At 37.2% G+C, this 27,471-nt stretch overlaps 1 protein-coding gene across 3 annotated transcripts in view; it reads right to left on the bottom strand.

Annotated features, from left to right (window-relative positions):
- Nucleotides 1-976: 976 nt before the first annotated feature.
- Nucleotides 977-27,471, bottom strand: part of Cd2ap (CD2 associated protein) — an 85,083-nt gene continuing 58,588 nt past the window's right edge. For all 3 annotated transcript variants that reach the window (XM_021186459.3, XM_021186460.3, XM_029471066.2), the window contains exons 12-18: nucleotides 24,838-25,003; nucleotides 24,355-24,497; nucleotides 17,136-17,248; nucleotides 16,290-16,391; nucleotides 13,328-13,503; nucleotides 6,388-6,451; nucleotides 977-4,160 (exon numbers count right to left, since the gene is read on the bottom strand). In XM_021186459.3, the coding sequence (XP_021042118.1) occupies nucleotides 4,119-4,160; nucleotides 6,388-6,451; nucleotides 13,328-13,503; nucleotides 16,290-16,391; nucleotides 17,136-17,248; nucleotides 24,355-24,497; nucleotides 24,838-25,003 (806 nt within the window). In that variant the 3' untranslated portion in view covers nucleotides 977-4,118. The remainder of the gene's footprint in view (nucleotides 4,161-6,387; nucleotides 6,452-13,327; nucleotides 13,504-16,289; nucleotides 16,392-17,135; nucleotides 17,249-24,354; nucleotides 24,498-24,837; nucleotides 25,004-27,471) is intronic.

Genomic DNA, 27,471 nt, shown 5'->3' with positions numbered 1-27,471 from the left:
TTCCACTCTGCAAAATCCCACTCTTTGACCAGCTGAAGTTGATATAAGTATTCGCTGAAAGGGCACTTGTCTTCAACCAAATCCCACAAATGGAGATGCTCCCCCAAAGAAAGAAACGCTGTCTTCAAAACCAGAGAAGAAGCCTCCCCATCCTACCTTGTCTGCATCATACCAACGCTTTAAAATATTTCTGAAAATAGTAGGATAGCAACCTCCATTTGTTTTCAGTCCAACCATGTGTCAAGCAATCTACAAGGCACTTCACAGAACCTCAAGTCCTTCCCCATCCCTTGAGGTAGGAACTATCTAAGTAGTTTCAAGTCAAACAGCTACTCAAAATGGTTCAGTAAAAGCTGCCCAGTCAGAACTCCCAATGCTTTAACTTTGGCATTTTTCTTCTCTCTTTTTCTGAAAACTTAAATAAATACAAGTGATTCTTATCGTCCTTAAAAATACAGCATGTGGCTTGAATAATAATCCCATAGGCACATATTTGAATGCCTGATAGCCAGCTGTTGAAACTGAGGGGTGAGGTGACCATGTTGCAAGAGGTGTGTCACTGTGTGTGTGCCTCTCTCAGCCTCTTGCTGTGAATCAGGATGTAAGCTCAGCTCTCCCTGTGTGGCCCCTTTTTGCCTTGCCATCCTGGACTCTGCTCTCTGAAAGAACAAGCCAGAGGCTTTCATCTGTGAGTGTTTAGCAGGAGAGTGGACTAAGATAAGCAATAACCAGGAAAAACCAACACAGGCGGCAGCACAGTTCTCTTTTATTATTAATTTTTCTTTTTGAGGGAAAAGCATGCTTTCATTTCCTTTTTTAACAGCACCTGTAAAAAAAATGAATACACTATTCTAAGACTTTAAGATATATATGTGGACTTTGGAATGTTAGATTGTCAAAACATCAACTGTATCACATAACAGTTAACAAACAGAAGGCAAGGTAGGCTAAACAACAGACTTTTGTTAACTAAAAATATTAATAGCAGCAACGTTTGAAAGATGATTTTATTAAAGTCATTGCACTTGGTCATTTTATTGCTACAGCACAAGGCCATTCAATTGTAACACTTCTCAATTCTGATTGTAAAGATTGTCTCATTCTGCTCATACATTTCAAGTTTAAATGCAAGCATAAAACATTCATCAAAAAATCTACAGAGCACTTCGGAACGTATTTCTTGTCTGTGATCACAGTTAGCAGTGTAAGGAGTCCTCTGTTAAGACCGGGCCCACTCTCTTTGCATCTTCTGATTTTCTGTGAAGTCCTGTACAGCTGTATAGAGGTAATACCTTTATAGTAAGAAGCAAGCTCAGTGGTCACAAACACACCAAAATAACATTGAAATCCTGTTAGAAACTTAGGAGTACTGTGTTTCAAAGACCAGCAAATCTGAACTATACATTCACTAATAATTTGGCAATGACAGATTCAATGCTGTCTTTTATACTAATATTGGGGGAAGAGGGATTTACCTCTAAGTAAAGTTGTTGTTGTTGTTGTTGTTGTTAATCATTTTCTGACTTTAACTTTAGAAATAGTAAAAGTTCCCATATCAAGGGCAAATACTGGCAAATTACTCTTTTAAAGGAATTATTTTTCCCTTTAATTAAGTTCAAGCTTGTTTGGTTTTTTTCTGAACTATTTTGTAAAGGGCATAAAATAGACATATAGAAAACAGACAGTATGACTTCTCTATTCTGACTGAGATGGCAAAAGTGTGTAGGGATGACTCATGGCTACTCTGATTGTGTGGACTAAAAATACCCACCACCACCAAAGGAACGCTGTTTCCTTTCTTGTGGATATAGGGCCCCTATGCAGCCCAGGCTGGTCTCAAACTCATGGTTTCTCTCCCCAAATCTCCAAGTTACCGGCATGTCATCACTACACGTGACTCAAATGAACCTTTAAATAGCATACAAGCATTAAACTACATGTGCTCCTGGGGCTGAGATCGCCTGTCAGGTTAGTGACACAGTGGGTCAGGAAGGAGCCAAACTGCAAAGGAAAACTTAGTATACAATAAGGGGCTGTGCTTCTGTTTTTCTTACTTGTGTTTATAACACATAAATTCGTTTTTCTGTTAGTTATCTGCTTTTCTAATTTCTTACATTTTTAACTAGTATCTATGGGCTACATATTTGTCCGGAAAGCATAGGACTCCCGTACTGTTGAACGTGTATGTTACTTTTTACTGTTATTAGACCTTTCCCTCCCAGCAGTATGGGTGGAGACAAACCTCCCACTGGGAATGCAGGAGATCATTTCTGGAATGTGGGGAAGTAGGAGATGAAACTTAGGGTGAGGCCCCTGTCATCTGAGGACTGTCATTACATTAATAAGAAGCAAATATTTCATTGACTAATCACTTAAAAATAAAATGGAGCAAGTTTGTTCATCACTAACCTCTCATTAGATGAGCTCAGACTTGAAATGGTTAAAAAAGGCTAGGCACACTGGGCATGCCTGTCATCCTAGCACTTGGGAGGCAGAGGCAGGGAAGCCAGAAGTTTAAGACAATTTTTGCTATATCACAAGGTTAAGTCCAGCCTGGGATATATATAAGTTCCTGTGTCAAAACACCTAAAATGTACACTCTATGTACAATCAGCTCTCCCCAGAATCTAATCAAGTGTAACCTTGTGCTGGCATTCTATTATTTTCTACTTCAGTCCTATTTTACTTGAAGTAACACAAGAAATCTGACTTTAAAATTTTTTAAAATGTATTGTTTTTTTAAGCATGATAATTTACAATCTGACATTCATTTTCTAAAGTAAAGCTTAAAACCTAACTTTTTTTTTAACAAATAAAAACATTTCACTTTTTAAAATTAACTTTTATGTTTTTAAACATGTCGCCCTACAGATACAACATTTTTATGTTCACTTGGTCTGTAGCCATACTGCCCTGATAGTGGCTGAGCCAGTCTAAGATGTTCAACTGTTGACTGTGATGCTAAATAAATGGCTCAACATCCATTGTGGAATGATCGTCAATATGGTCAATTAATAATACTCTTTTTCACTTTAACTAAGTAACAGTCCAAAATATCTCTAGGACTTAGTTTGTTCTATTAGATAAATTATGCCTGTAAAACCTGAGTGTTTACACAATAGCTTTCCAATATAGAACCTCATTCTGGAATTCTGAAAATATCTGGGTTTAGGTTTGTTTCCTAAGATTATCACCAGTGAAAATTAAAGGAAGGGTACAATGAATTAAATACAAGCTAATGAAATGAGTAATATTTAAGACTGTAGAATGAGCATAAAAATACAATAATATGGCTGGTGTTTACATATTCCACATGTGCTGCGGGGTCTAGGCACAAATAAGAATTAGCATGACAGTTTTAGATCCCTTAGGCCACATGAATTTAGAACAAAGCTCCTATTTTCTCAAGATTAATCCAGTACAATTTAACTAGCTTCCTTTAATGAATCCTATAGTGAGCATTATAGAACACTCTAGAAGTTGGATTTATTGTTATTATTTCATTAATGATTAAATATGCACGGGTGAGGTACCTAGTAACTAGGAACTCCTATTTTATCACCCAATGTACAAACAGCACTGCAGACAAACAGGCACAGCAGTGTAATCCTGGGTAAGAAGCTAAAAGGAAAGTGTGTGTGTGTGTGTGTGTGTTTGTGTGTGTGTGTGGGGGGGGGGGGTAGTGTATGTATACAAGGTCATGCCCTATGCAGTACAGGAAAGCAGTGACTCTACTATAAAGCTAACCCGTCCTTCTCAAATAGTTTATCTTACAGCTTATTTGTAAAGATATTACGATATTTATAGTATAGAACTCTTTAAAAATAATACAAGTTTCAATAAAAAAATTATTATGAACTTTCTTTCCTTTTTATACAGATTCAGTAGTATTTAAGCAAACAATAGAAATGTTTGCAATCCCAGCACAGTAAGAAATAAGGCCTCTTCTTTTTTTTCATATTGGCAAAACAAAATATATAAAAAAAACCTGTCACCCCCACTTTACGGTAGATGTCACAGTTTATGTCCTCTTATTTCTTCATCACACCACCATATCTGTTGTCTTTAACAAGTCAGTTAAGTTCATGGATCATTAGGAACACTGGGTCCACACCACCTCAAGACAACAGAACAGCTTTCTTCAGCTTTGCTATTTCCACCTGAAAACATAAATTGAACAACATAAAATACCTTTAGCAAGGTTTACCTTAGCCTATCTGTACCACATGACCGGACTTCCCAGCCTCGGAATTCAGATTTCAACATCAAACTTTTAATTCCTTAGAGTGTAAAACTCATACTGTTGAGTAAGAATGTCAGTAGAAAATAGAACAATGTAAGTTCCTAAATGGAAAGGAGTAAGAAAAAACAAATGTATTTATTTTAACTAGGATAATGCTAAGTCACACAAGCATTTGAAATAAATATGGAAAGAAATTCAAGGCATGCCCCCCCCACACACACACCTCATACACAAACACAATAAAAAGAAAAATCTCTCAAAAAGTAAAGGAAAGAGAAACTAGAAAGAATGCAGAGCCACTAAACCAAGAAAACCTTTTACAAGGTGGTAATGGGAAATTGTGGCATACTCCAGAAGCTGAAGAAGGAGCCGAGATCTGCCATCAGCTAGCAGAATCTAAAACACAAGTGGCTGCAACACATGTTTGTAATCCCAGTACTCAGGTAGCCAAGGCAGGAATACTGCAGTGGGTTGAAGGTTCGGCTTTGCCACATAGTAAGACCCTCTCTCAAGAAATCAAACAGAAAAATAAAAATAAAAATAAAAATAAAGACTGACTTCAGGGTAAAGAAAGATTCAAAAGAGAAACTCCAGGTCATTTTTAGGGGGTACGGTGAGAACTACTTCTGTCGCCAATGATCCCCAAATAAAAAGTAAGAACAAGGACAGGAGATCAAGGGGCAGCTGGGTGTGAGGGCAGGCTTTGTCTTACTCATGGGCTTTAGGAGGAATGAGTGCTTTCAAAGGTGCTGAAAGGAGTCAGGTATCAACAGAGTGGTAACTGGCAAAGTACCTTCAAGCCAACATAGGCCAATCATGTAGAACCGCGCAGGTAGGAACTCTCACAGGTTTACACAGCAAAGACTGAAAATCATGACTAGCTGGGTCCCACTGCTACACCATTCTAAACTCTGCTTCACCTCTGCAGTAGGGGCGACATCCTCACAGCTCCTTGCCCTTTCCCAACAGTATCTATGCCCACTTGGTAAGTAGGTTAGAGGAAGTTTAGAAACCTCACTAGCTCTCTGACAACAGAGGTAAGTAACAAAACCCCGCAGAAGGAGGGTGATGATACTGACACAGCAGAGAAGGCCCTGAAAAGAACACAGCTCAAGAGAAAAAAGAGGAGAAAAGTTAAAGAAACTTACTCTCTCCAAAACACATCTCTCCCCCAAAACCCAAAGCTAATGTAACCTCCTCGGTGACAAACATAAGTGAGTGCCACAGCTATGGGGCCAGGGAGCCATGGGACTGAGAGGAGCAGACCTGGAGCAAGAATGGGTTGAGTATATGTTCAAGCCCAGAAATCTCATCAAGAGCAGCTGGAGTAGAATCACCCTATCTCTCCCCCACCCCCCACACTCCATCCTGAGCCTGCGTGTACTGGTGGTAGAAGCCCTGCAACATACCACCTGTGCCTAGCCAGAGAAAATATCCTACAGCCAGGAAAACTTCCTTTCCCCTTATTAGGTCATGGCCAGCAGCACCTGGAATTCCTCTTCAAGCAAATGGCGCTTCCAGAACACCATGGCCATGGCCATTGAAGTACACTCCCCTCCAAAGGTTCAAATAGCCTTTGTTTCCCCAGTTCTCTGAAGCTATTCCAGGGTGTCTGCTTTTTGCCAGTGCACTTACTTCCAAACAAGATGGTGCCTGCACCCACCTGCAGCTGGCTAAGATTCCCTCCCTCCTGTCCAGGCCAGACCGAATGGGCCTGACTACCCCAAGAGAGGAGCTGACCAGGACTCAGGAAGGCAAAAGCCTGCTTGCCCCTTAGGTAAAAAAGAAAAAAAGAAACACAAGGCTCAGAGAACTGAAGATCAAGGGACAACAGTTATTTACTCACTCAGACCCTTACAAATCTAGTGCTTCACACGCTATAGAGACTCGGACCTGTCACGGAGCTGGAACTGCAGCTCCAGGTCTGAATAATTCCCTAGGAAGCACAAGGCCCCATGTGTGATTCGCAAAACAGCATGAACCCATAAAGTCAACAACTGCATACAGAATCGACAGAAACTTAGGCAACTATTACCATAAAATGGGGTAGCGTTCACTATTTGAGAGCATTAGCAGAGCCAACCACAGAGTTGAAAGAGGGAAAAAAACAAAACCTCACATTTTATAAAACTCAAATGCATTACCTCTAGATTACTTCGCATGGCCTTCTCTTCTTCTAATTCTTTGCGTAGCTTTTCCAGTTCTTTCCTAAAGACAAAGTATTACTGTTCAGTTTTACCATTAAACAACCTCTTTCACTGATGTTAACTGAAGCCTTATCTTACACACATACAGCACAGGGCACACAAAGGGAACTTCTAGGAACAATAACCATGTTAACTTAGAAAAGTTTCAAATTTTTTAGTTTGAGTACTTCAGTATAAGATTTGAAGAAACAAAAACAGCACTTCCTGTTCTTCCAGAGGACCTGAGTTCGAGGTCTGTAGCACTGGCAAGAGGTGGCTTACAACCACTCAAAACTTCAGTTCCAGCAAAATCTGACATCCTCCTCTAGACTTTATAGGCATTACATAAACACACACCAAACTATACATAGTAATAAAAATAAATGTCACTGGTATTATTTTATCCCTCCTTATATATCTAACACTAAAGACCACTCAAAAGTCATAGGCTGTGTGTGTGTGTGTGTGTGTGTGTGTGTGTGTGTGTGTGTGTGTGAAAGAGAGAGAGAGAGAGAGAAGGAGGAGGAGGAGGAGGAAGAGGAGGAGAAGAAGGAGAAGGAGGAAGAGGAGGAGGAGGAGGAGGAGAAGGAGGAGAAGGAGAAGGAGAAGGAGAAGGAGAAGGAGAAGGAGAAGGAGAAGGAGAAGGAGAAGGAGAAGGAGAAGGAGAAGGAGAAGGAGAAGGAGAAGGAGAAGGAGAAGGAGAAGGAGAAGGAGAAGGGAGACTGAAGGAAAGGCCATCAAGAGACTGCCCCACCCAGGGACCTATCCCATATACATTTACCAAATGCAGACACTATTGTGGATGCCAAGAAGTGTTTGCTGACAGGAGCCTGATACAGCTGTCTCCTGAGAGGCTCTGCCAGAACCTGACATATACAGAGGTGGATGGGTCCCCAATGGGGAGTTAGAGAAAGGACTGAAGGAGCCGGAGGGGTTTGAAACCCCATAAGAAGAACAACAATATCAACCAACCAAGGAGTATGAATGGAGGGAATCATGGCTCCAGTGGTACATGTAGCTGAGGATGGCTTTGTCAGGCATCAATGGGAGGAGAGGCCCTTGGTCCTGTGAAGGCTCAATGCCCCAGTGTAGGGAAATGCGTGGGTAGGGGGGTGGGAGTGGGTGGATGGGGACACACCTTCATAAAGCAGGAGGAGGGGGGATGGAATAGGGGGGCTCAGGGGGTATCAGGAAAGGGGATAACATTTGAAATGTATATGAATAAAATATCCAATTTAAAAAAAAAAGATTCCGTGCTACATTTAGGGGCATGCACTTCCAGCACCCACATGAAAGCTCACAAATGCCTGTAACTCTAGTTCTAGGAGACCTGATCCCTCTGCTGGCCTCTCAGAGTATAGGCATGCACATAGGGCACATACACACATAAAATAAAAATAAATTAAGAGTTAAAATAGGTTTACCCTATAATAGACAATGACCCTACTAGACACAATAGGCTAACAAAAGAAGCTCAGTACTAGAAATTGCTTATCTCTTTTGGAGTTGTTGGCTAGTGAGATCTCACAGACCTCCCCCAGCTAAAACCCTACAGGCTAGTGCAGATGCTATTCATTACCCTTCAGAACTTGACAGTAAGACCCTATTGCTGAAGATACCATATACTTGAGTCACTAGAAGGAGGAGAAATAAAGCTATCACTAATCTAGAAGCTTCATGTCTACTTGCTAGCGTTCATAGAACCAACAGGTGCTATACACACTACCAAAGTAGAAAAGTAACCCAGTCTGAACCTTGCAAGCTACAATAATCATGACCTGGCAAGATATGCCCACAGGTGCAATGGTAGCATGAAATTCACATGAATAATGAACTACTTTCTGATTCTATTTAAGTTCTACTCTCCAAGCAGAATCCCCTATCTAGTACCTTTATTAAACCAAGAACCTATAGCTAGACAAGTCGCTGAACCTACTACTGATATTCTACTAAATGGGCATGGTGCTAAGTCAACTCCTAATGACTTACTATTATAACCATAAATTAATGTATCTCTTAGCCCTCACTAGAGCAGCTGCTATTTGCAGTTGATAGTGACTGACAGATCCACAACTAGCCACAGCATAGAGACTCTAGAATGCTCAACCCTAAATGGAAAGTCTATATCACCTCTTTCTTCCCAAATCTCAGGTATCATTGTAGAACAGGAGACAAAAAAGAGCATAGAAGCCAGAGGTAGTGAATAACTACAAAAACAAACAAAAAACCCAACAAAAGAAAGAAGAGAAAGAGAAAGAGAAAGAGAAAGAGAAAGAGAAAGAGAAAGAGAAAGAGAAAGAGAAAGAGAAAGAAAGAGGAAGGGGAAGGGGAAGGGGAAGAAGGGGAGGAAGGGGAAGAAGGGGAAGAAGGGGAGGAAGGGGAGGAAGGGAGGAAGGGAGGAAAAGAGAGAGAGAGAGAGAGAAAGAGAGAGAGAGAGAGAGAGAGAGAAAGAGAAAGAGAAAGAGAAAGAGAAAGAGAAAGAGAAAGAGAAAGAGAAAGAGAAAGAGAAAGAGAAAGAGAAAGAGAAAGAGAAAGAGAAAGAGAAAGAGAAAGAGAAAGAGGAGAACAGTGTGTGGTGGTTTGAACAGGAACTGCACCCATAGACTTCTGTGTTTGAATGCTTGATCCATAAGAAGTAGCACTATTAGGAGGTGAAGCCTTGTTGGAGAAAGTGTGCCACTGGGGATGGCCTTTGAGGTCTTATAAGCTCAAGTCTGGCCAATGTGTCACAGTCTCCTGTTGCCTGCAGATCAAGATGTAGAACTCTTAGCCCCTTTTCTGGCACTATGACTACCTGCATGCTGCCATGCTTCCTGCCATGATGATAATGAACCAAACCTCTAAAATTGTAAGCCAGCCCCAATTAAATGTTTTCTTTTATAAGAGTTGCGATGGTCATGCTATCTCTTCACATCATATCTTTTGAACAAAGCAGGGAAGTCTCATATACATGAAATCACAGCAGTTCTGACAGTATGCACGAGATCTGTGCACACTTAAGTTAGTTGCTAAATCCCATTATGAAAAGAGGAGGTAGGCACAAAGTCCCACACCTAGGGATAGATAGGGATTTATTGGCAAATGCCAGCTACTGGAAGAGAGTCCGTTTTCTTTAAGCATTTTAGCCCCTGGTAAGTCAAACACACTCCAGTGAAAGGCCACACATCCCTGGCAATATGGGCAGTACAGAGTGATGGATTTCTAAACAATAAATAAATAAAAGAGAAGACACAAAGTGTGGAAGGGGTGACCTGGGATGAGTTGGAGAATGGCAAATATGATCAAATCACGTATAAAAATTTCAAAGAACCAATTAAAATATTTTTTAAAAAAATCACAAGTGACAAATGTATAAGATACAAAAATTAAATAAATTCAATCAGCTAAGGACAAATAAAGACATAATATATGGCTTTTAAAAGCAGTTCTCCATATTTACTTATCACACAATTTGTAGATAAAACACTCTAGAACTCAAACAAAAGCCAGTTAATTACAAGACAAATTACAATTTATTTGGTAAAATAATTGAACTTCAACTTCCTCTTATTGTTTTCAATTATATATTACATTAAATTTCCCAAATCAAAATATCCCAGTCAATAATCTATATTCCTTACCTCATGCTATAATTTTTAATTTCCCTCTAACCTACGTTTTTTCAGTCATTCTGTATCTATATTCCATATAATTTCTACAGTCATTCTATAAATATATATTATGCAAGCTTAAGAAATTATTTTTTAAAAATATCTACTCTTAGATTTTATTTTCTTTCTTTTTCTATTATTTAGCAAATAAAAAGTACACCCAAAGGTCATGGAGTAAGCTGATACAAATTAGATAAAGGGTAACACTTGCATTTTTTTTAACTTTATAACTGCTATTTGATATTCACATATGTAGGTGTTTTATTGGTTGGTTGTTCTGCAATCAAGAAACTAAGAGAGGATTTATAAACTAATAACATCACTAGATTAATATAGCAAATTTCTAAATTAACATGTATAGTTTTTGCCTTCTCATGTTTCTTAGATAAAGTTTCCTAAACTACAATATACACACCCACACACACATATACATACATACATACATACATACATACATACATACATATATACATGTGTTAAAAAATCTTACATAAGGGGCTGGAAAGGTGGTTCAAACGCTAAAAGCACTAGCTGCTCTTCCAGAAGACAGGAGTTCAGTTCTCAGCATCCACATGATAGTTCACAACTATTTGCATCTCCTGTCCCAGAGGCTCCAATACCCTCTTCTAGCCTCCACAAGTAACATGCAAAACACACACACACGCACGCGCACACACACACACACACACACCTCACATATAATAAAGGAACTGGTATTTAATTCCCAGAACCTATATGGGTGCTCACAAACATCTATAATTCCAGACTGTCTTAAGGTTTCATTGCTGTGAAGAGACAGCATGACCACATGGCAACTCTTATAAAGGAAACATTTAACTAGTTTACAGTCCAGAGGTTTAGTCCATTACCAGCATGACAGGAAACATGGGGGCATACAGGCAGACAGGGTGTTGGAGGACCTGAGAGTTCTACTTCTTGATCCCCAGGCAGCAGAAGGAGACTGTGTGCCACAGTGGGTATAGTTTGAGCACAGAAGACCTCAAAGCCCACCCCCACAGTGACATACTTCCTTCAATAAGGCCACGCTTCCTAATAGTGCCAGTCCCTATGAACCAAGCATTCAAACACAGGAGTCAATGGGGGTCAAATCTGTTCAAACCACTACACAGATGTTGTTCCCTCCTACCTCCTTCCCTCCACCCCTACTCTGCTACCTCTCCCTCACAGAAGGTGGAGAATAACTTTATGGAGTCTGTTCTCTCCTTCCACCATATAGGTCTGGGACACCAAACTTCAGTCATTAGCAACCACATCACTATATCTCCCAAATATATCTAAAAACTGTCTTTTTTCTGGTTTCATATTTTAACTTTACATAAATGGAGTGACACTGTTATGTACATTCTGACTTACCCGTCCATCCTCCCATTTCATAAGCTGACTAGTATTGATTTCTGTGCAATCATTCCTCAGTACAGTGCACACTGTAAATTTCTCAGTTAGCGTACCAGTCTGTACCATCTACTTATTCCCCTGCTATTGCTCTCTGATTTTCCCAGATTGACTTGAGATGTTGAAAGTAATCTTTGGAAAATTTTCTAAACTATGTAAATATGCACAATAATACCTTACTCACTTACCAACAATTTAAGAAACCTACAGGCAATTTATGTATACAACTGCTGCTTCACTAAAAATCCTACATTTGGCTAGGTGTGGTAGCACACACAAGTAATTCCAGCACTTGAGAAATTGAGATAGGAAGATCAAGTTCAAGGTCATAACTAATCTAAGAGTAAAGGGCCAGACTATGCTATGCTCTGTCTCACAGGAGTGCACTTGGTATCAAATGTGTAAAACAACAAACTTTGCAAGTCAGGAGAGTTTCCCAATTGGTGAGTGTATTCAACATTTAAAGAGGAATATATATACAGCTTCTATTAAAAATTTCAAAATAAATCAATCAAAGTACCCAAAAAAGACCTGGCATATAAAATAACAAATCTTGAAATCATAATGTATTCATTAGTAATCTATGATAAATACAGGACATATACATATGGATACATACATGTGTATATATATATATATATATATACACACACTAAAACAGAATATATGTGTGTATAATATATGTATACATATACTGAAAAGGATATGCTGAAAATGCATGCATTTCAGCAGTTATTCTAAATAAAAACTTTGTTCCCAAGTGTTATTTTTTATTTTTAATTTACTTTTATGTTGCTATTTGAAGCAGTCTCACTACATAGCCCTGGGAAAGTCTGAGATTTTTACCTACATATGCCTCTACAGTGTTGAGATTAAAGACATTCATCATACCAGGCCCTACTTTATATTGTTAATACCACTTCTTTTTTAACAGAATCCTAAGATTGGTGGAAATTAAGGAAGAAATAGTTAAATTAAACTCAGGGCATAGGCATGAATTTTTTATCGTATGATATGTATGTCTATAAACCTTTTGGGAAAGGGGGCATATATTTCTGAGATGGGATGCTCATCCTCACTTTAGTTAGACGAGCTGATCTTACATCTGATTTATCCATGGGACTTTGGCAAGATTATGGTTAAAGTATCAATAGATCTGCATACCAATAAAAGGTATGAGGTTGAATGCAGACCCTGACACTGAAAAACTGCAATCATGAGTCGTGAGGTAAATAGGTTTATACACACACACACTTCTTTTAGAGTTAATACTTCGTGTGTCGGGGGGGGGGGGGGGGGGTATGTCCTACTTTATAACTTTCAGAGCTGTGGACATGGGTAGTTGAGTGCATTAACACCACACTCTGAGCTTGATCCAAAACACTACACAAATAAGAAGAACTTTCAGAGCTAACGGAAAAGTGTGGGGTGCGAGGTTGGGGGGTTGGGAGGCTAGAGATTTCTTGTGGGTTGGAACCCATTCATTTTGTAACCACCTAATGTAAGCCTAACAGAAATAGGGGTCAAAATCCTCTAAGAGTTAAGTATGAGGATCTAGATCATACCCAAAATACCAATGCAATTTTCTCAGTATTTTCAAAACTAATTAGCACCTATGCCTGGCCAGCTCCTACCTTAGTACATACGTACACACAGACCTTCTAGAACTGAGTTACTGGAACAAGTTTCCCCATCAAGGTGTGTGCTGAAAGTGATATAATACAAATGCCATTGAAACATATGCATTCGCATACTTAGGAGAGATTAGGGCTTCAGTTCACAAAGCCTAAAAGTCTATTTTAGGGAACGCTTCGAAGGAATTAAGAGTTACTCACCCATGATCCTTTTTCAGTGCATCTACAATACACAATAATTCAATAATCTGGGCTCTAAGTTCGTCCACGGAATTTTTTTTCCCATCATCTGCTTCTGCTTTAGCTTTGAGTTCTAACGGAGTTAGGAAAGCAGCTGTATTTACTTTAGAAGCACTTGAAGGTGTTGAAAGAGATGGCTGAAAAATATTTTTAAAAATTCTCATTATGTTTGTGTTTACATTTAATATTGTATTTCAATCAGAAGATTGTTTTGTTCTGGTTTTCATTTTTAACACAGGACCACATGTAGACCAGGATGGTTTTTAATTCCAAATCTTCATCTATTAAACTTCTATACTGCCCTCTACCCCCAAGTACTGAGATTACCAATCATACAGTACCAAGGATTAAACCCAGGGCTTTGCATAACAGGGAACCACTCTACTAACTGAGGTACATTCTTGGGTCATAATACTTTTACAGCAGGAATACAAGCAACTAATGCTGTATATACTAAGCATTCCTCATCTAAAGGGCCCCAACCTTAAAATTTCTACCTCAGACTTTGTAATGGGTTTCAAACTGCAGGCATGCTTAACTGCGGGTAAAGAATTACATGAAATAAGTAAATTCTATGTTTAGTCTTGAGTCACAGTCCTAAAATACATATAATTACTTATCTGCAAATTTTCCAAAATTCTGACCTCAAGCATTTTAGAAAAGGGCTATTTAACTCCTGCTTCAAGATAAGTGGGATACACTACAGTAGGTGTGGGATCGCTTACAGCCTGAACTGTGAGTTCTAATCAGAACTTCAAATCAGTGCATCACTCATTGGAGAAACCTGCTGTGGATGGAAATTAAGACACAGACTCCTAACTGACAATGTAGAGAGAATAAGAGACCTTGGAGTACTCAGTCCTAAATGGGATATCTATGTCAAACCCCTTCCCTCACAATTCAGGGATCTAAGCAGAAAAGGAGGCAGAAAGATAATAGGAGCCTCGGGTGATAGATGACTTCAAAGAGTGTATGTACTCAGGACCTGCACAAGCTCAAGCCATGCAAAATCCCAGCTCAGAGAAGGGAAAGTGGGCACACAGTCCCATCCCTGGCAAAGAAGCTGTGTAAATACCAGCAGTTAGGAGAAGGGAAAATCTGTTTTTTGCAATGGAGTGAAGCCAAGTGTGTATCAGACACACTCCAAGGTAGGTACTATGCTCAGATGTAGTTGGCCAACTGAAACGTGACTCCTTGTTTTCTTGTGAGTTGCTTTTGTTAAGAGAGAGAAAATGTAAAGGTGAGTGGGAAGGGGTGTGTGTGTGTGTGTGTGTGTGTGTGTGTGTGTGTGTAGAGTAGGGAAAGGGGAAGAATATGATCAAAATATATTATATGAAATTCTCAAAAGAATAAAAACATTTACAAAAAAAAAAAGATAAATGATAAAACACAGAAATTCCAAAATTCTGACCTTGGAGTTTGGTGTTCACTGCTTGGGGGGGGGGGGGGGGAATCAATAAAAAAGAAATCTGTAATCTCTACTGGATTTATTTTTTTTAAAGGAAGGAAAATACCCAATGGTTTACCAAATGGATGGTTTGTATAGTGAGGCATCTACAAGTATGTAAGTATGGACATTAAAGTGCTATTTTAATCTTGTTACAAATATCCAAAGCCTCACTTAAAAGGAATTATGAAGAATTTAATTAAGTCCATAGCCTACCCGATGACTGCACTCAAATCTGTCATTTTAGAAAAGTTGCAAGAGACTGCTGACAATATAGAGAATCAGATTAAATATATCTGTTAAACTCAAGAAGTGGCCAAATATTCTAGAATGAAAATGACTAATAAAACAAACCTCAAGTATACTTGTAATTTGTAATAAAACTGTCTTCAATTAAAATTATAACTTTAGAAAAGAAACATCACCATATAATACTTGGGTCCAACTATTCTGCTACTAAGTCCAATACATACTGAAAGCTTCAGAGAGTGCCAAAAACCAAGTAAAGAATGAGTAGACAAGGGCTGGGGAGATGGCTCAGCAGGTAAGAGCACTGACTGCTTTTCCAAAGGTCCTGAGTTCAATTCCCAGCAACCACATAATGGCTCACAACCATCTGTACAGCTACAGTGCACTTACATAGATAAAAATAAATAAATAAATCTTAAAAAAAAAAGAATGAGTGGACAAACCATGACTCCAATCTGCTAACTCTCACAGGTAAGTAGGCTGAAGTTACTTTATGAGAGCAGCTGAGCATGCCTATGGAGATGGAGGCAGGAGGATCAATACACGTTTTCTGAGGGAGTCTGGTCAACATAAGACGGTACAGAGCAGTCAGGGCAACACAGAGAGAACCTATCTCAAAACAAAACAGGCCCCATCCCCAAATTATTTTATGTAAACTAATTCCTGAGTATATGTTTAATAAGGAAATTAAATGGTATAAAAATCAATTTCCTATGCCTTGGAAATATGAAACATATAGCACTCTTTAGAATAAGGTAAGTACTTCTATTCTTTTTTTTATTACATCTTTTCCTCAATTACATTTCCAATGCTATTTTTTTATTACATCTTTTCCTCAATTACATTTCCAATGCTATTTTTTTCTTTTTTTTTTTCTTTTTTTTTAATTACATCTTTTCCTCAATTACATTTCCAATGCTATCCCAAAAGTCCCCCATACCTTCCCCCCTACTTCCCTACCCACCCATTCCCATTTTTTTGGCCCTGGCGTTCCCCAGTACTGGGGCATATAAAGTTTGCATGTCCAATGGGCCTCTCTTTCCAGTGATGGCCGACTAGTACTTCTATTCTTAAGAGCTACAGAAGACAGTGTGTCTTAAGCTTAATAATGCTATTTCAGCAAGAATTACTTTATTTCTTGGCAGAAGAAAGAAAAAATTTTCTAAAAAGACACCTTAAATTTCACATCTTAAAAACTAACCAAATCTTGGGCCACAATAGATCTACCTTTGAAGAGTAGCTTGCATCCTTTTTAAACTCCAAAGGCTTTAGGTTGCCACTATCATCTTCTTTTGGTAGCTTCAAGGTTTTTTCTGGGCTTTGGGTTGGCTAAATGTTAAATATTTAAAAGAAAAAAAAATTAAGACACAGATTTTATAAAAAGAAAACTTTAATCAGCATTTATACAACACAGTCAACATTCCCACCACTTAGCTGCTGCTGTTCCTGCTGTTTACTGCTGTGGACAAGATGTCACATAACATCAGGCTAAACAGCATGTCTGCATATCTGAAAGGAAAAACTAGCTTTCCTCATCAAAATAAAAAGTGTCTCCAATGAGGAAATCTTAAAGCAACATGATGGTCATAAACTGGGTTCATGTTAACAGTGTGTGTGTGTGTGTGTGTGTATGTGTGTGTGTACACATACATACATACATACATACATACATACATACATACATAAACACTGAAGTAGATTTGCATTCCAAACAACAAATAGAAAGCATGGAAAGAAGTTACTAAACTATAAGAACAAATACTATAGAAGAAGGAATTACCAAGAGGTGAGGAAAGGACCTCCTTTCCTGAAGTCTGTACCCACTGCTCACTGACCCTGATGTGCTCTGTGACTGTGGTCTCAAGGCCACAGTCTATTTTCTAATCTGGAAACTTTCAGGCAATATCCTATTGAACTGAGCATACCTCTTTCCCTGCATTTTCTTAAATTAAAAAATAAAAATCATAAAGCTGTCTTCCAGAGTTTTAAAATTGGGTATGGCTCTAAGTCTGTTCATTCTCATCTCAGCACTTTCATTATCTTCTACGTTTTTCTAAAGTAAGGGAAACTCACAGAATGTCCACCGTTGAAGCGGCCAGGCAATCGTCTTCCAGGCATCTTGGGTCTATTAGCAGTGAGATGTAACAAGTTCTCTGAGGAAGCTATGTCATCAAAATTTACATCATCTAGAGAATAAAAATAAGATTACCAACTAAGAGAGTTGTTCCTTATGAAGGGCAAAAAAAAATGTATTTCTGGTTTCTTACTTACACCATGAGTTAATTACAAGCCACACTAAGCTCACAAACTGACCAGTGCTTTATATATGCATTTGGAAAACAACACCCATGCTCTTATTAAAAACAAAAACAAAAGCAAAAACAAAAAAATCAACCTTTCTACCAGATAGAGACCTTTTAACCATGTAAGACCTGTTTTCAATAGAGTCAGGCTCAATAAGAAGTTCTTATAGGAAGAATTCTGTACCATGAACTGCAGTAGAATATAAAGCTACCATTTTAAGTTCTCAAATTTTTAAAAATCTATTTAAACTCTTAATTACAACTTAAGATATTTTTTACATGTATAGCATTTTACACTTCACACTGTGGACTAATATCAAATTTGAAGGCCTGAACTGAATCTGATACCCTGTTGCTTTCCATGTATTCTAAATGTAAAGTAGAATTATGATTTAGTTACATGAACATATAAAGATGTTATAATTAGGACTCAAACAGAACTGAAGACATTATATGAAAATCATAGTTAATGATGCATCTAAGGTAAATCAGACACCACATGTAAATGCTACATAGATCACTAATTTATTTTTTGGCCATCAATCAAAGGCTAGCTAGTTGACCATCAAAGGGTAGTTGACCCTGGACCAATAATTTGTGTTTAACAGCATATAAGACATATACAGTAATTCATACCTCTTAAACAATAGTATATACTGCCTGGCGTTTTCAAGGGTAGCCAGAAAATCTTAAACAAGTGGTTATTACTCCAAAGATCAGATGTCTACTCACAGCACAAAACTCTTTTGTAAATTCCAGATACTGCCATAATCAGTGTAACTTCCTGCAGCTCAGATAACAAACTAGGACTATTAACCATAGCCAAAGTATCTCAGTCTTCTAGGAGACTCATCTTTCTCATTAGCATTTGTCTGACAGTTGTCAAGACTTATCAGACACTTATATGTTCAAATTCAGTGATCTGATGTTTCTTTAGACCTAAACATACTTATCTTTATCAACTTCAGATCTATAGAATTTCTATTTAAGAGATGGTGGGTACATGGTAGAGAGTCATCATTTGGAAATGTGCACTGTATAACTGAAAAGACTGGCTATTAAGTTTTGTGTGTTCTATCCTGGACAAACATCAAAACAGAAGCTATAATTTAAAAACAAAAACAAAACAAAACAAAACAAAAAAACCTTAATTTTCTGATCTTGATAATTATAGACTATAGCAACCACAGAATGGAATAAGTAACATTCATGAATAGAAAATGAATTATATAATCTAAAAGGTTGGTTTAAATGTAAGCATATGTTTATAAATATGTTAAAGAAAATAATTGTTATAAATATATTAAATGATAAATGTGCATTAGTTACCTGTAAAAAGACTCTAAAGAGTAAAATTCTACTATTTTGACAAAGAAATAATTTTCAAATGCATATGTAAGCAACTTGAAGAAAAAAAACAACAAAAAAAAATGTGGAAGAAATTAAAGAAAAATGAAACAGAAAGGGTAAATTTTTTAAATGTAGATTTACAAAGCACAGCATACTCGTGTAAAATGCCTTCATACATCCAATTTAGGGTTACAACACCAAGACAATTTTACATTCTAAAACTCTCTCAGGTTCTCCATTTAAGATATCAGATAAAACAGAATAGTGCACACTTTAGATTTATGATACACCTAAAGCCTTGATATGTGATCTACAATTAGTTAACAACAGATTCACACTATGAAAATGGCATAAAAGGCATCAACTCTATAGTCACATCCGTCACTCTAACAGCCACTTACACTGCTCTATGTTCTGAGGAAGGCGTGGATGCTTTTTTAAAAAGCCAAGCAAAGAAACCAATTTTGGGGGGAAAAATCTGATTTGTAAGGTGGCCAATTTTTGCAGATGTATTATCAAGAGTATTTTAAATTATAATCAAGAAAGGTCTTTGAAAATAAACTTGATTGTATTTTAAAATGGAAAACCAAAAGGGTTAGAATAGACAAACACACACGTACACTTTCAGCAGAGTTACAAAGATGGATGTGCACCACCTACTTATATTGAATATACTACTTTGATTTCTTTTATAAATTGTTATCTTACCAAAATGGAGAAGGGTAGGATAATTTCCTGACACGTAAGAAGGGAGGAAACATGGCAAACAGGCTAGGAAACAAAATCTGGAAAGAAAAGTCAAGTATAGGAATGTCTAGAAAAAAGACTAAATCAAAAAAATTATTTTACAAAGCAGGAGAAAAAGAACAGTTGTAGAATGAATAGAAGCATTTCAATGTCTAGTAACTGCAGGCCATCTCAACTTACACAAACCCTGTACTATTAGATAGATCTGACTTACTCCTTTGTCTTTCAAAAGAAAAGATTTTAATTACTATCAATTTCAATATACATTAAGATTTTTAAGCCATATTATGTTACTCACTGAACCACACGAAGACAGTTTCTAAAAGGACAGCTTATTATTTTAAGAGGCCATGGGCACCGATCAATTTCTAACATCTCATAAGACAGCTGTAACTAAAATTCCACCATTGCTTAGTGAAGTTCTAGTGTTTGGTGCATTATAGTGATAAAGGTGATTTTAATTTTATGATACTGTAAAATAAAAATATCCCCAAAAGCAAATGGTATATTTAAATAATTCACTATAAATTTGACTCAATGCAATCTCTGAGATCTCTCATTGTATGTCTGTCTGTCTGATTGTATGTATGTATGTATGTATGTATGAGACACTAATGCCTAATGTTAACTCCATGATCTAGACAAAAGAATCAGTACTAGGAATAACAACACCGTTTTGATTTGGTTTGGATACAAATCTCACTGTATATGTTTACTACTTAATAATAGCCTTATTTGAAAAGTTCCATAATAAATTCTTCCTGAAAAAAATACTTGATTATTAAAAATAATTCAAAGAAAAGTAAATAAACTATGATGGTAAGAGAAAGTATAATTCAACAATATCACGGATGCCTTGGAATCTCATATATATATAAAACAAAGATTTACTTGTAATCTTAAAAGAATTTATCACAGAGGAAGAAAAAAATCAAAAGAGATAATATGCTTATATCAAAGCACACTTCATCTGAACTTCTCAATGTAACTATAATGCTACTAGTACATTTTCTATCTACTATTCTAAAACTAATTTTAAAAATATTTTTGCTGGTAGAAGAGTTATTTTAGAAGTATCTGAATCATTTTAACTTATAATTAATTGGTAATGGCAATGAGATTTTTATTAAGATTTATTTTTATTTCATTTTATTTTATTTATTTAAAATTAATTTTTGATGAAGCATTTGAGAAAGGGAAAGAAACTGAAGCTGGTTCCCAACAGCACTGCTACATATGAACGTACTGGTCAGGGAACTGAAATTACTTCATGTCATTAAATTAAAAAGAAACTCAAATGAATATTCTAGGAATGACTTTTTTTTTAAGCATCCATATTTCCATATATACATCACTGTTTATTTGTAGCTCTATATATAAATAGGAAATTATTTGTGAGAATAAGGTAAAGAAATCAAGTCTTTCATGGGTCAAAGCAGAAACAGTGTGAGATTGATTAGAAGCTGCAGACGGGCTGAAGAACAAAACATTCACAGTAACTTCCACATCCCATGTTCCAGGAGGACAGAGATAAACATGGTCATCTGGTCACAAGTTAAGCAAGAAAAATGATCTGAGGAATAAATCTGCTTACAACTCAGCTACTAACCAAAACCCCAGTTACCAGCGAAGTCAGTGTGGTTTCTACCATACTATTTCACGTTACATTATTTAAAAGACAATGCAACTATCAGTACGAGGGATTTGTCTGTTTTACATTTTCTTCTTTTAAAAGATATATGTTTTATTTTTAATTCCATGAATGTGTCTGTGTGTAGGTTATGCCCACGTGAATAGAAGTACTCAGAAGAGGGTTTGCTATCCCCAGGACTTGGGGGTTAGCAGCAGTTGTGAGCTGTCCCATGTGGGTGCTGTGAACTAAACTCACAGTTCTGCAAGAGCAATGCTCTCTCTTCAGCACCCAGCCATCGCTCCAGCCCTGGTTTACATTTTCTGATACTTACAAACTGCTCTGCCCTAATATTAGATCTCAAGTTGTACTCAACCCAAAACTCACAGAAGAGGTAGAAAACTTCTATAAGGACAGATTGAAATGTCCAAAATTGAAAATTCATCAAAATTCAAGCATTTGAGTGGCAACATGACTACCAGTGGAAAATTGCACAGCTGGCCTCAAGGTACACAAGTAGCTGGCAAGGTGAAAACAAATGTGCACAAATTAAGGAAATATATGTCAAAGTCACACATACAGACTAATTTTGTTTGATATGATATTTATAAGAGAACCTATTTGCTGCCATCAATGAGACCTTTTATCCTAGCAAAGAAGCTATGTCTAGAATACTGCTAAGGATGCAACGGCTGTTCAGTAAAGTATTTTTACTTAATTCCCAAAATTGATAATTACTGAAGACAGAGCATAAATGTGGCACACCACCAAAGTTAGCCAAGTTAAGTGAAAAGAACCAAGAACAGTTGCTTACAAGTTTACTGCTGATTTCCTGCCGTGTGGCACTTTCAGTATCTCTAAACCACCGTTTCCTTATTAAAGAAAACAACCTTAAGCCAAAAACTGCAACTTTCCCAGCTCTGTTCTACAAGGCCCTTCTATTATATGAAGAGTAAGCAACCACTATTGATATGAAACATTGTTGTCTTTAACTTTCCAACCACGAGTTTAAAAATTGTTAAACAAACTGTTTCTACTACAAATCTTAAAAGACTGTTGGTGAGTGTATAGAAAACTTGAGGGCTTGGAAGGCGGCTCTGCAGTTAAGAGCTTGAACAGCATTCTGGAAGCAAAGGCAGGTGGACCTCTGTAAGGTCAAGGCCAGCTTGGTTGACATAGCAAGTTATGAGATAGCCAGAGCTATAAAGAGAGACCTTATCTTAATCAACAAAATAGAGTACACCCTTCTCTTAGAGAGAATCCAAGATTAGTCTCCAGCAACCACATGAGATGGCTCACAAACCACCTATAACCTCGGCTCCATGGGAATCCTGTATCTATGCCCTCCAAAGAAACCTGAATTTACATATATACCGACAGAGACACACATACAGACATGTAATTGGGGGGGGGGGGGACTTTCTTTTAAAAATCAAAAGTTTATTTCATCTAAAGTGTTTTAAAACGTCTACTACTTTAAAACCAAATAGAGTGATACAAAGTAATATAAAAACAAACTTCAATTCCCAAAGGAACACAACCAAATTTTGTGATAAAGATCACAAAAATTGGAAAAATTTGAAAGATAATCCCAACAGATGTTTACTTAAAGCATTAAATTCACATAAATAACCAAGTTTTCATCAATTATTACTTTTGAAAACACGCTGCTGGTTACATTATGAGTACATATAAAAACATAAGCTATGAGAAGCCTATCATTTTACTACTAATGTCTGCAAAAATGGATATTTTAGATCATTTTTCATTTATTATTTAATAGTAAATAAGATCAATTTTAACAAATGAGATACAAAGAGTATATATATATATATACATATATATATATATATATATATATATATATGTGTGAACCTTTTTAAACTATAGTTTGATTACAATTCTCAAATATTGGTACTGAATGTAGCACCATCTAGAGAAGGGTGGATCCAAATATGACAAAGGGATTTATAAAACATTAAAATCAACTGATTAAGAGAACTGAAGATAAAGCCTTTGCATTGATAAATGGAAATGAAACAAGAAAAAACGGGATTATAAAGTATAGTTATTGTTGAAGTTTAAAATGTTAGCCTGAAGCTAAACAGTCCTCTATGGCACTAAGACTTTTGACAGAGCCATCAGAGCACTTTTCTATATGCAAGGACTGTAGCATTCTCCTCATTGGTGATTGAGCGTACTGATGTGTCTGTGGTTAATTCTGTCATCATATAAAGTGGAAGAAACAGCATCTATTTCCTAGGGTTACAATAAAAATAAAAACATATGTAAAAAGTCCTTTAAGAAATGTAAGAAATTAGAAAGAAATGTAAAATTTTATATGAAATAATATCTATTTCCACAAAGTAATGACGCTCTAATATTCTTAAAAGGTAGAACTTAACCAAGATGTCTGTGCTTCTAGCTCTCCACCTTCCCACTATATAGAGAACCAGAAGAATGGACAAACACAAGATGGCCAAAAACAAACAAAAAACAAACCAACAAACTAAATCTAAAGAAACACTATTTGGTAAACGTGAAGCCTACTGATAAAGATATTTTCTTGCAGATAACAGGTTTCTCCAGATAGATTTTTAAGGTTTTTTGGGGGTTTTTTGTTGTTGTTGTTTTTTGAGACAGGGTTTTTCTGTGTAGCCTTGGCTCTCACTTTGTAGACTAGGCTGGTCAGAAATGTGCCTGCCTCTGCCTCCCAAGTGCTGGGATTAAAGGCGTGCGCCACTACCACTCAGAGATTCGTAAGTTTTAAAAACTACTATTACTGCAGGCACTGAAAGTCTATGTCATCCTAGTATTTTTTAAAAAGCAGGTACAGGTTGTAGCCAGAAGAGGGCTTCAGATCCCCTGAAGGAGTTACAGGCAGTTGTGAGCTCATGTGGGTTTAAGGAGGAGCAGCCAGTACTCATTCTTAACCACTGAGCCATCTCTCTAGTTCCTCATTTTCAAATCTTAAAAACCAAAAGATACTCAACTCCAACAAATGGAAAAGATATGGTCATTACATAACAGTCAAGACATAATGAAGTACTAAGCATGTCTGTCAGTCTTACTCATGTTTTGTTTCTCAGTAAGAAATCTCAGCTCAGTCAGGACTGTGTTCTGCCCACCTATCGTCCTCTGGCTACTAAATTTTAAGCCATTTCAACTAGTTGCCATCCTTTACTTCTGCAAGTTGCATACACAAATCTAAGATTCTAAAATCCATCTGAGTTCTTTTTTAATCTTGCTCATTCTGGCTTACCTGTTTCTTTTGAGTTCCTGGCTACAAAGGCATCAAGGTCTACTGATTTTGGTCTAACTGGCAATTGTTCAGGATCTAGCTTTGGTTTTGATACTGGCTCAGTATCAATCTTTGAAGAAATTATAGAAACTTCTCCATTAATTCTGAAATGAGAAAACAAACATGCAGAAATCACTTGGAGGTTAAATAGAACTTTTAAATAATGATGCAATGGCATTAAAGATTGTGTGTAACAGAACACTAATTCCCATCTGTTCTGAAAAACTATGCATAAACATAAGCTAACCCTAAAACTGACCACAACAGAATCAGAAATGTAAAAACTTGCACTCATTTATTCTAAATATATGATTAACACTTACAAAATTAATTAACAAAGAGATAAATGTATGGGAAACAGATATTTAAACTTTGAAAGGTAACAGAGCTCTGTAGGTCAAAGGTAGTTAATTAACGTCGAATTCTAAATTAGGTACGGCTTACTTGGCTGTTGGAGGTGGCGGAGGAACTGGCTTTTCTGGCCGCTTTGGGTACACTGTTCCAGGAGACCTCAGTAAGTTATTGGCTTTGGTGGGTGGAGTGGGCTTTTTGGGTGGGACTTGAGGAGCAGCTGGTTTAGAAGGTTTCTGATCTAGCAGTGATTTTTCATCTGATGATTAAAAAAATATTTAATAATAATCAAAACTTGTTTAGGTTTGTTTTTCTTATTACCAGCTGGGAAAACGAGAGGCAGAGACCAATATTAACCTTCATATTCTATACAAGTACTGTTTGGAGGTTGCACTTTAATGTGTCTAAGAACCTTTTAAAAAATGATCTGGGGAGCCAGAACTCACTAAAAACCTGATTAGAAATAACACATGCTTTTTTAGCTATGCTTCCATTAGTCTTTGCTTGCTATTAGGAGTGATAACACTATTTTATGAAGTGATATTTCTTAATAGTGCAAAAGTACTTAAAGAACTGTATTATGAATAACTGTATGCCACATTCATTAAAAACCAACAAAAAGGCATCAAACACACACATCACACTACATATAGCATATTCACTTCCTTGTGTTTCAGGCACTAAGCACAAACATTAACAGAACATCTGTACACATGCAGTTCAGATCCCTAGTCCAGGAGTGAATGTAACAGTCACAATTAAAAACACAGTAAACTTCGGCCCAGCACTGAACGATTATTTGTCTTTGAGAAAACAGTGTGTATGAAAGTCTAAAAAATTCCCTGCTAAACAGAAACTAGTGAATATTAATCTTGAACCAACAGCAAAACTCTTTTAAAATTGAAAATTTCACAAAAATATACAACATAGGTGCTAGAGAGCTCGCTCAGCAGTTAAGAGCACTGGCTGCTCCTGCAGAGGACCAAGGTTTAGTTCCCAGAAACTACATGATAAAATTCACTGTGACTCCAGGTCCAGGGATCTAACGCCCTCTTCTGGCATCCTTGGGATTAGTCACACAGACCATGCGCGAACACTCGTGCAGGCAAATACTTACAAAATACAGTACACTGCAAGTATTCTACCATGTATATAATTATTCCCTTACGGCTTGTGAAAAACGGCAACCCGATTATCCTTTAAGGTAAAAGTTTGTTTGCTTGCTTGTTTGTTTGTTTTTTTTAAAAAAGGCAAGGTCTTTCTATCTAGTCCTGGCTATCCTGGAACTTACCATGTAGACCAGACTAGACTTGAGCTCACAGAAATCCTCCTGCCTCCCAATGTGCTGGGACTGAAGGTGTGAGCCATCATGCCTGGCTAAAAGTCTATTTTTACATGACCTCAAAAATTTAATAATGTATCAAATACCTATACCACTAGGAGAAAAATACAAAACTTCCTATTTCTGGCCATAATCAAGTAGAACCCTCTATAGCATTTTAACAGATAGCTAAATCTGAATTTCTAGAAAATACTAAAAAATGTTTTACAGAAAATAGCAGGAAGGGGTCTTTGCTTAATTTACCCCTCCTTCTAGCCCTCTCCCTTAAGAATCCTTCTCCTGTCTTAACAAACTACTGTACTCTATTTCGAATCATGTTCCTGATGCGATCCTCTGCCCTGAGACACAGAACTGCATGCTGCCCTGATACTCTGAGCTTTCTCACTGTTCCTCTGACCTCCACATCTAACTTAAAAGGCAGGACTCTCTAACTCCCTATTCCTGGCAGCTGCTGAGATTTACAGCATTCAGGCAAAGCCTCACAGTAATCCAAGTGCTCTCTCTGTGTAGAGCCCTCACTCTGGTTCTCTGCACAACTGAGCATCCTTCATGCCTGTGTCTGCCTTCATCTCGGCAACAGTATCCAGGCCATCTGACTTCCTTCTGCTGCCTGTAAAGTGTCTTTGGAACAGGCTAAAGAAGCTAAACAAAACTCTAAACAAGTCATAGTTTTAAATATAAAGAAAAAAAACATACAATCCTACAATATAATATCCCTATAGTATAAAACAGGAAAGACAGAAACAGAAATGGCCTTGAGTATGATGGTAACTTGAACCCATGGTGAAAGGAGAGAATCAACTTCCACAAGTTGTCCTCCAATCACATACATACCCCTAGCACTGACACACAAATCATATACACGCATATTAATCCATTTCTTAAAAAAAATTCCAGAAAAAAGAAAATAAAATTCTGTTCTACAAGAAATATAAGCACCTACACAATGGAAAAGGTGTTTGTAAAAACCACGTGTGATGAAAGGCAGCTACTCAAAATAAACAAAGAACTCTTAAACTTAATTAAAAAAAAAAAAAACAGCCGGGCGGTGGTGGCACACGCCTTTAATCCCAGCACTTGGGGGGCAGAGGTAGGCGAATTTCTGAGTTCAAGGCCAGCCTGGTCTACAAAGTGAGTTCCAGGACAGCCAGGACTACACAGAGAAACCCTGTCTCGAAACAAACAAACAAACACCAGACAAAGATCTAACATACAATTCACCAAACATATAGTTGACAAGTACATGAAAAGATGTTCAATATCAGATGTCATTAGGAAAGTGAAAAACACGAGACAGCATCACCCAACTCCCAGAATACAAATCCAAAACAAAGAAAACATTACATGCTGCCAAGGACACAAAACAATCTTTCACTACTGGTAGA

The sequence above is a fragment of the Mus caroli genome, unplaced genomic scaffold (genome assembly GCF_978045245.1).
Source record: "Mus caroli unplaced genomic scaffold, Mus_caroli_1 scaffold_18, whole genome shotgun sequence".
NCBI lineage: Eukaryota > Metazoa > Chordata > Mammalia > Rodentia > Muridae > Mus > Mus caroli.
The sequence above is the reverse complement of the archived record's forward strand: the minus strand, read 5'-3'. Positions and strand labels throughout refer to the sequence as shown.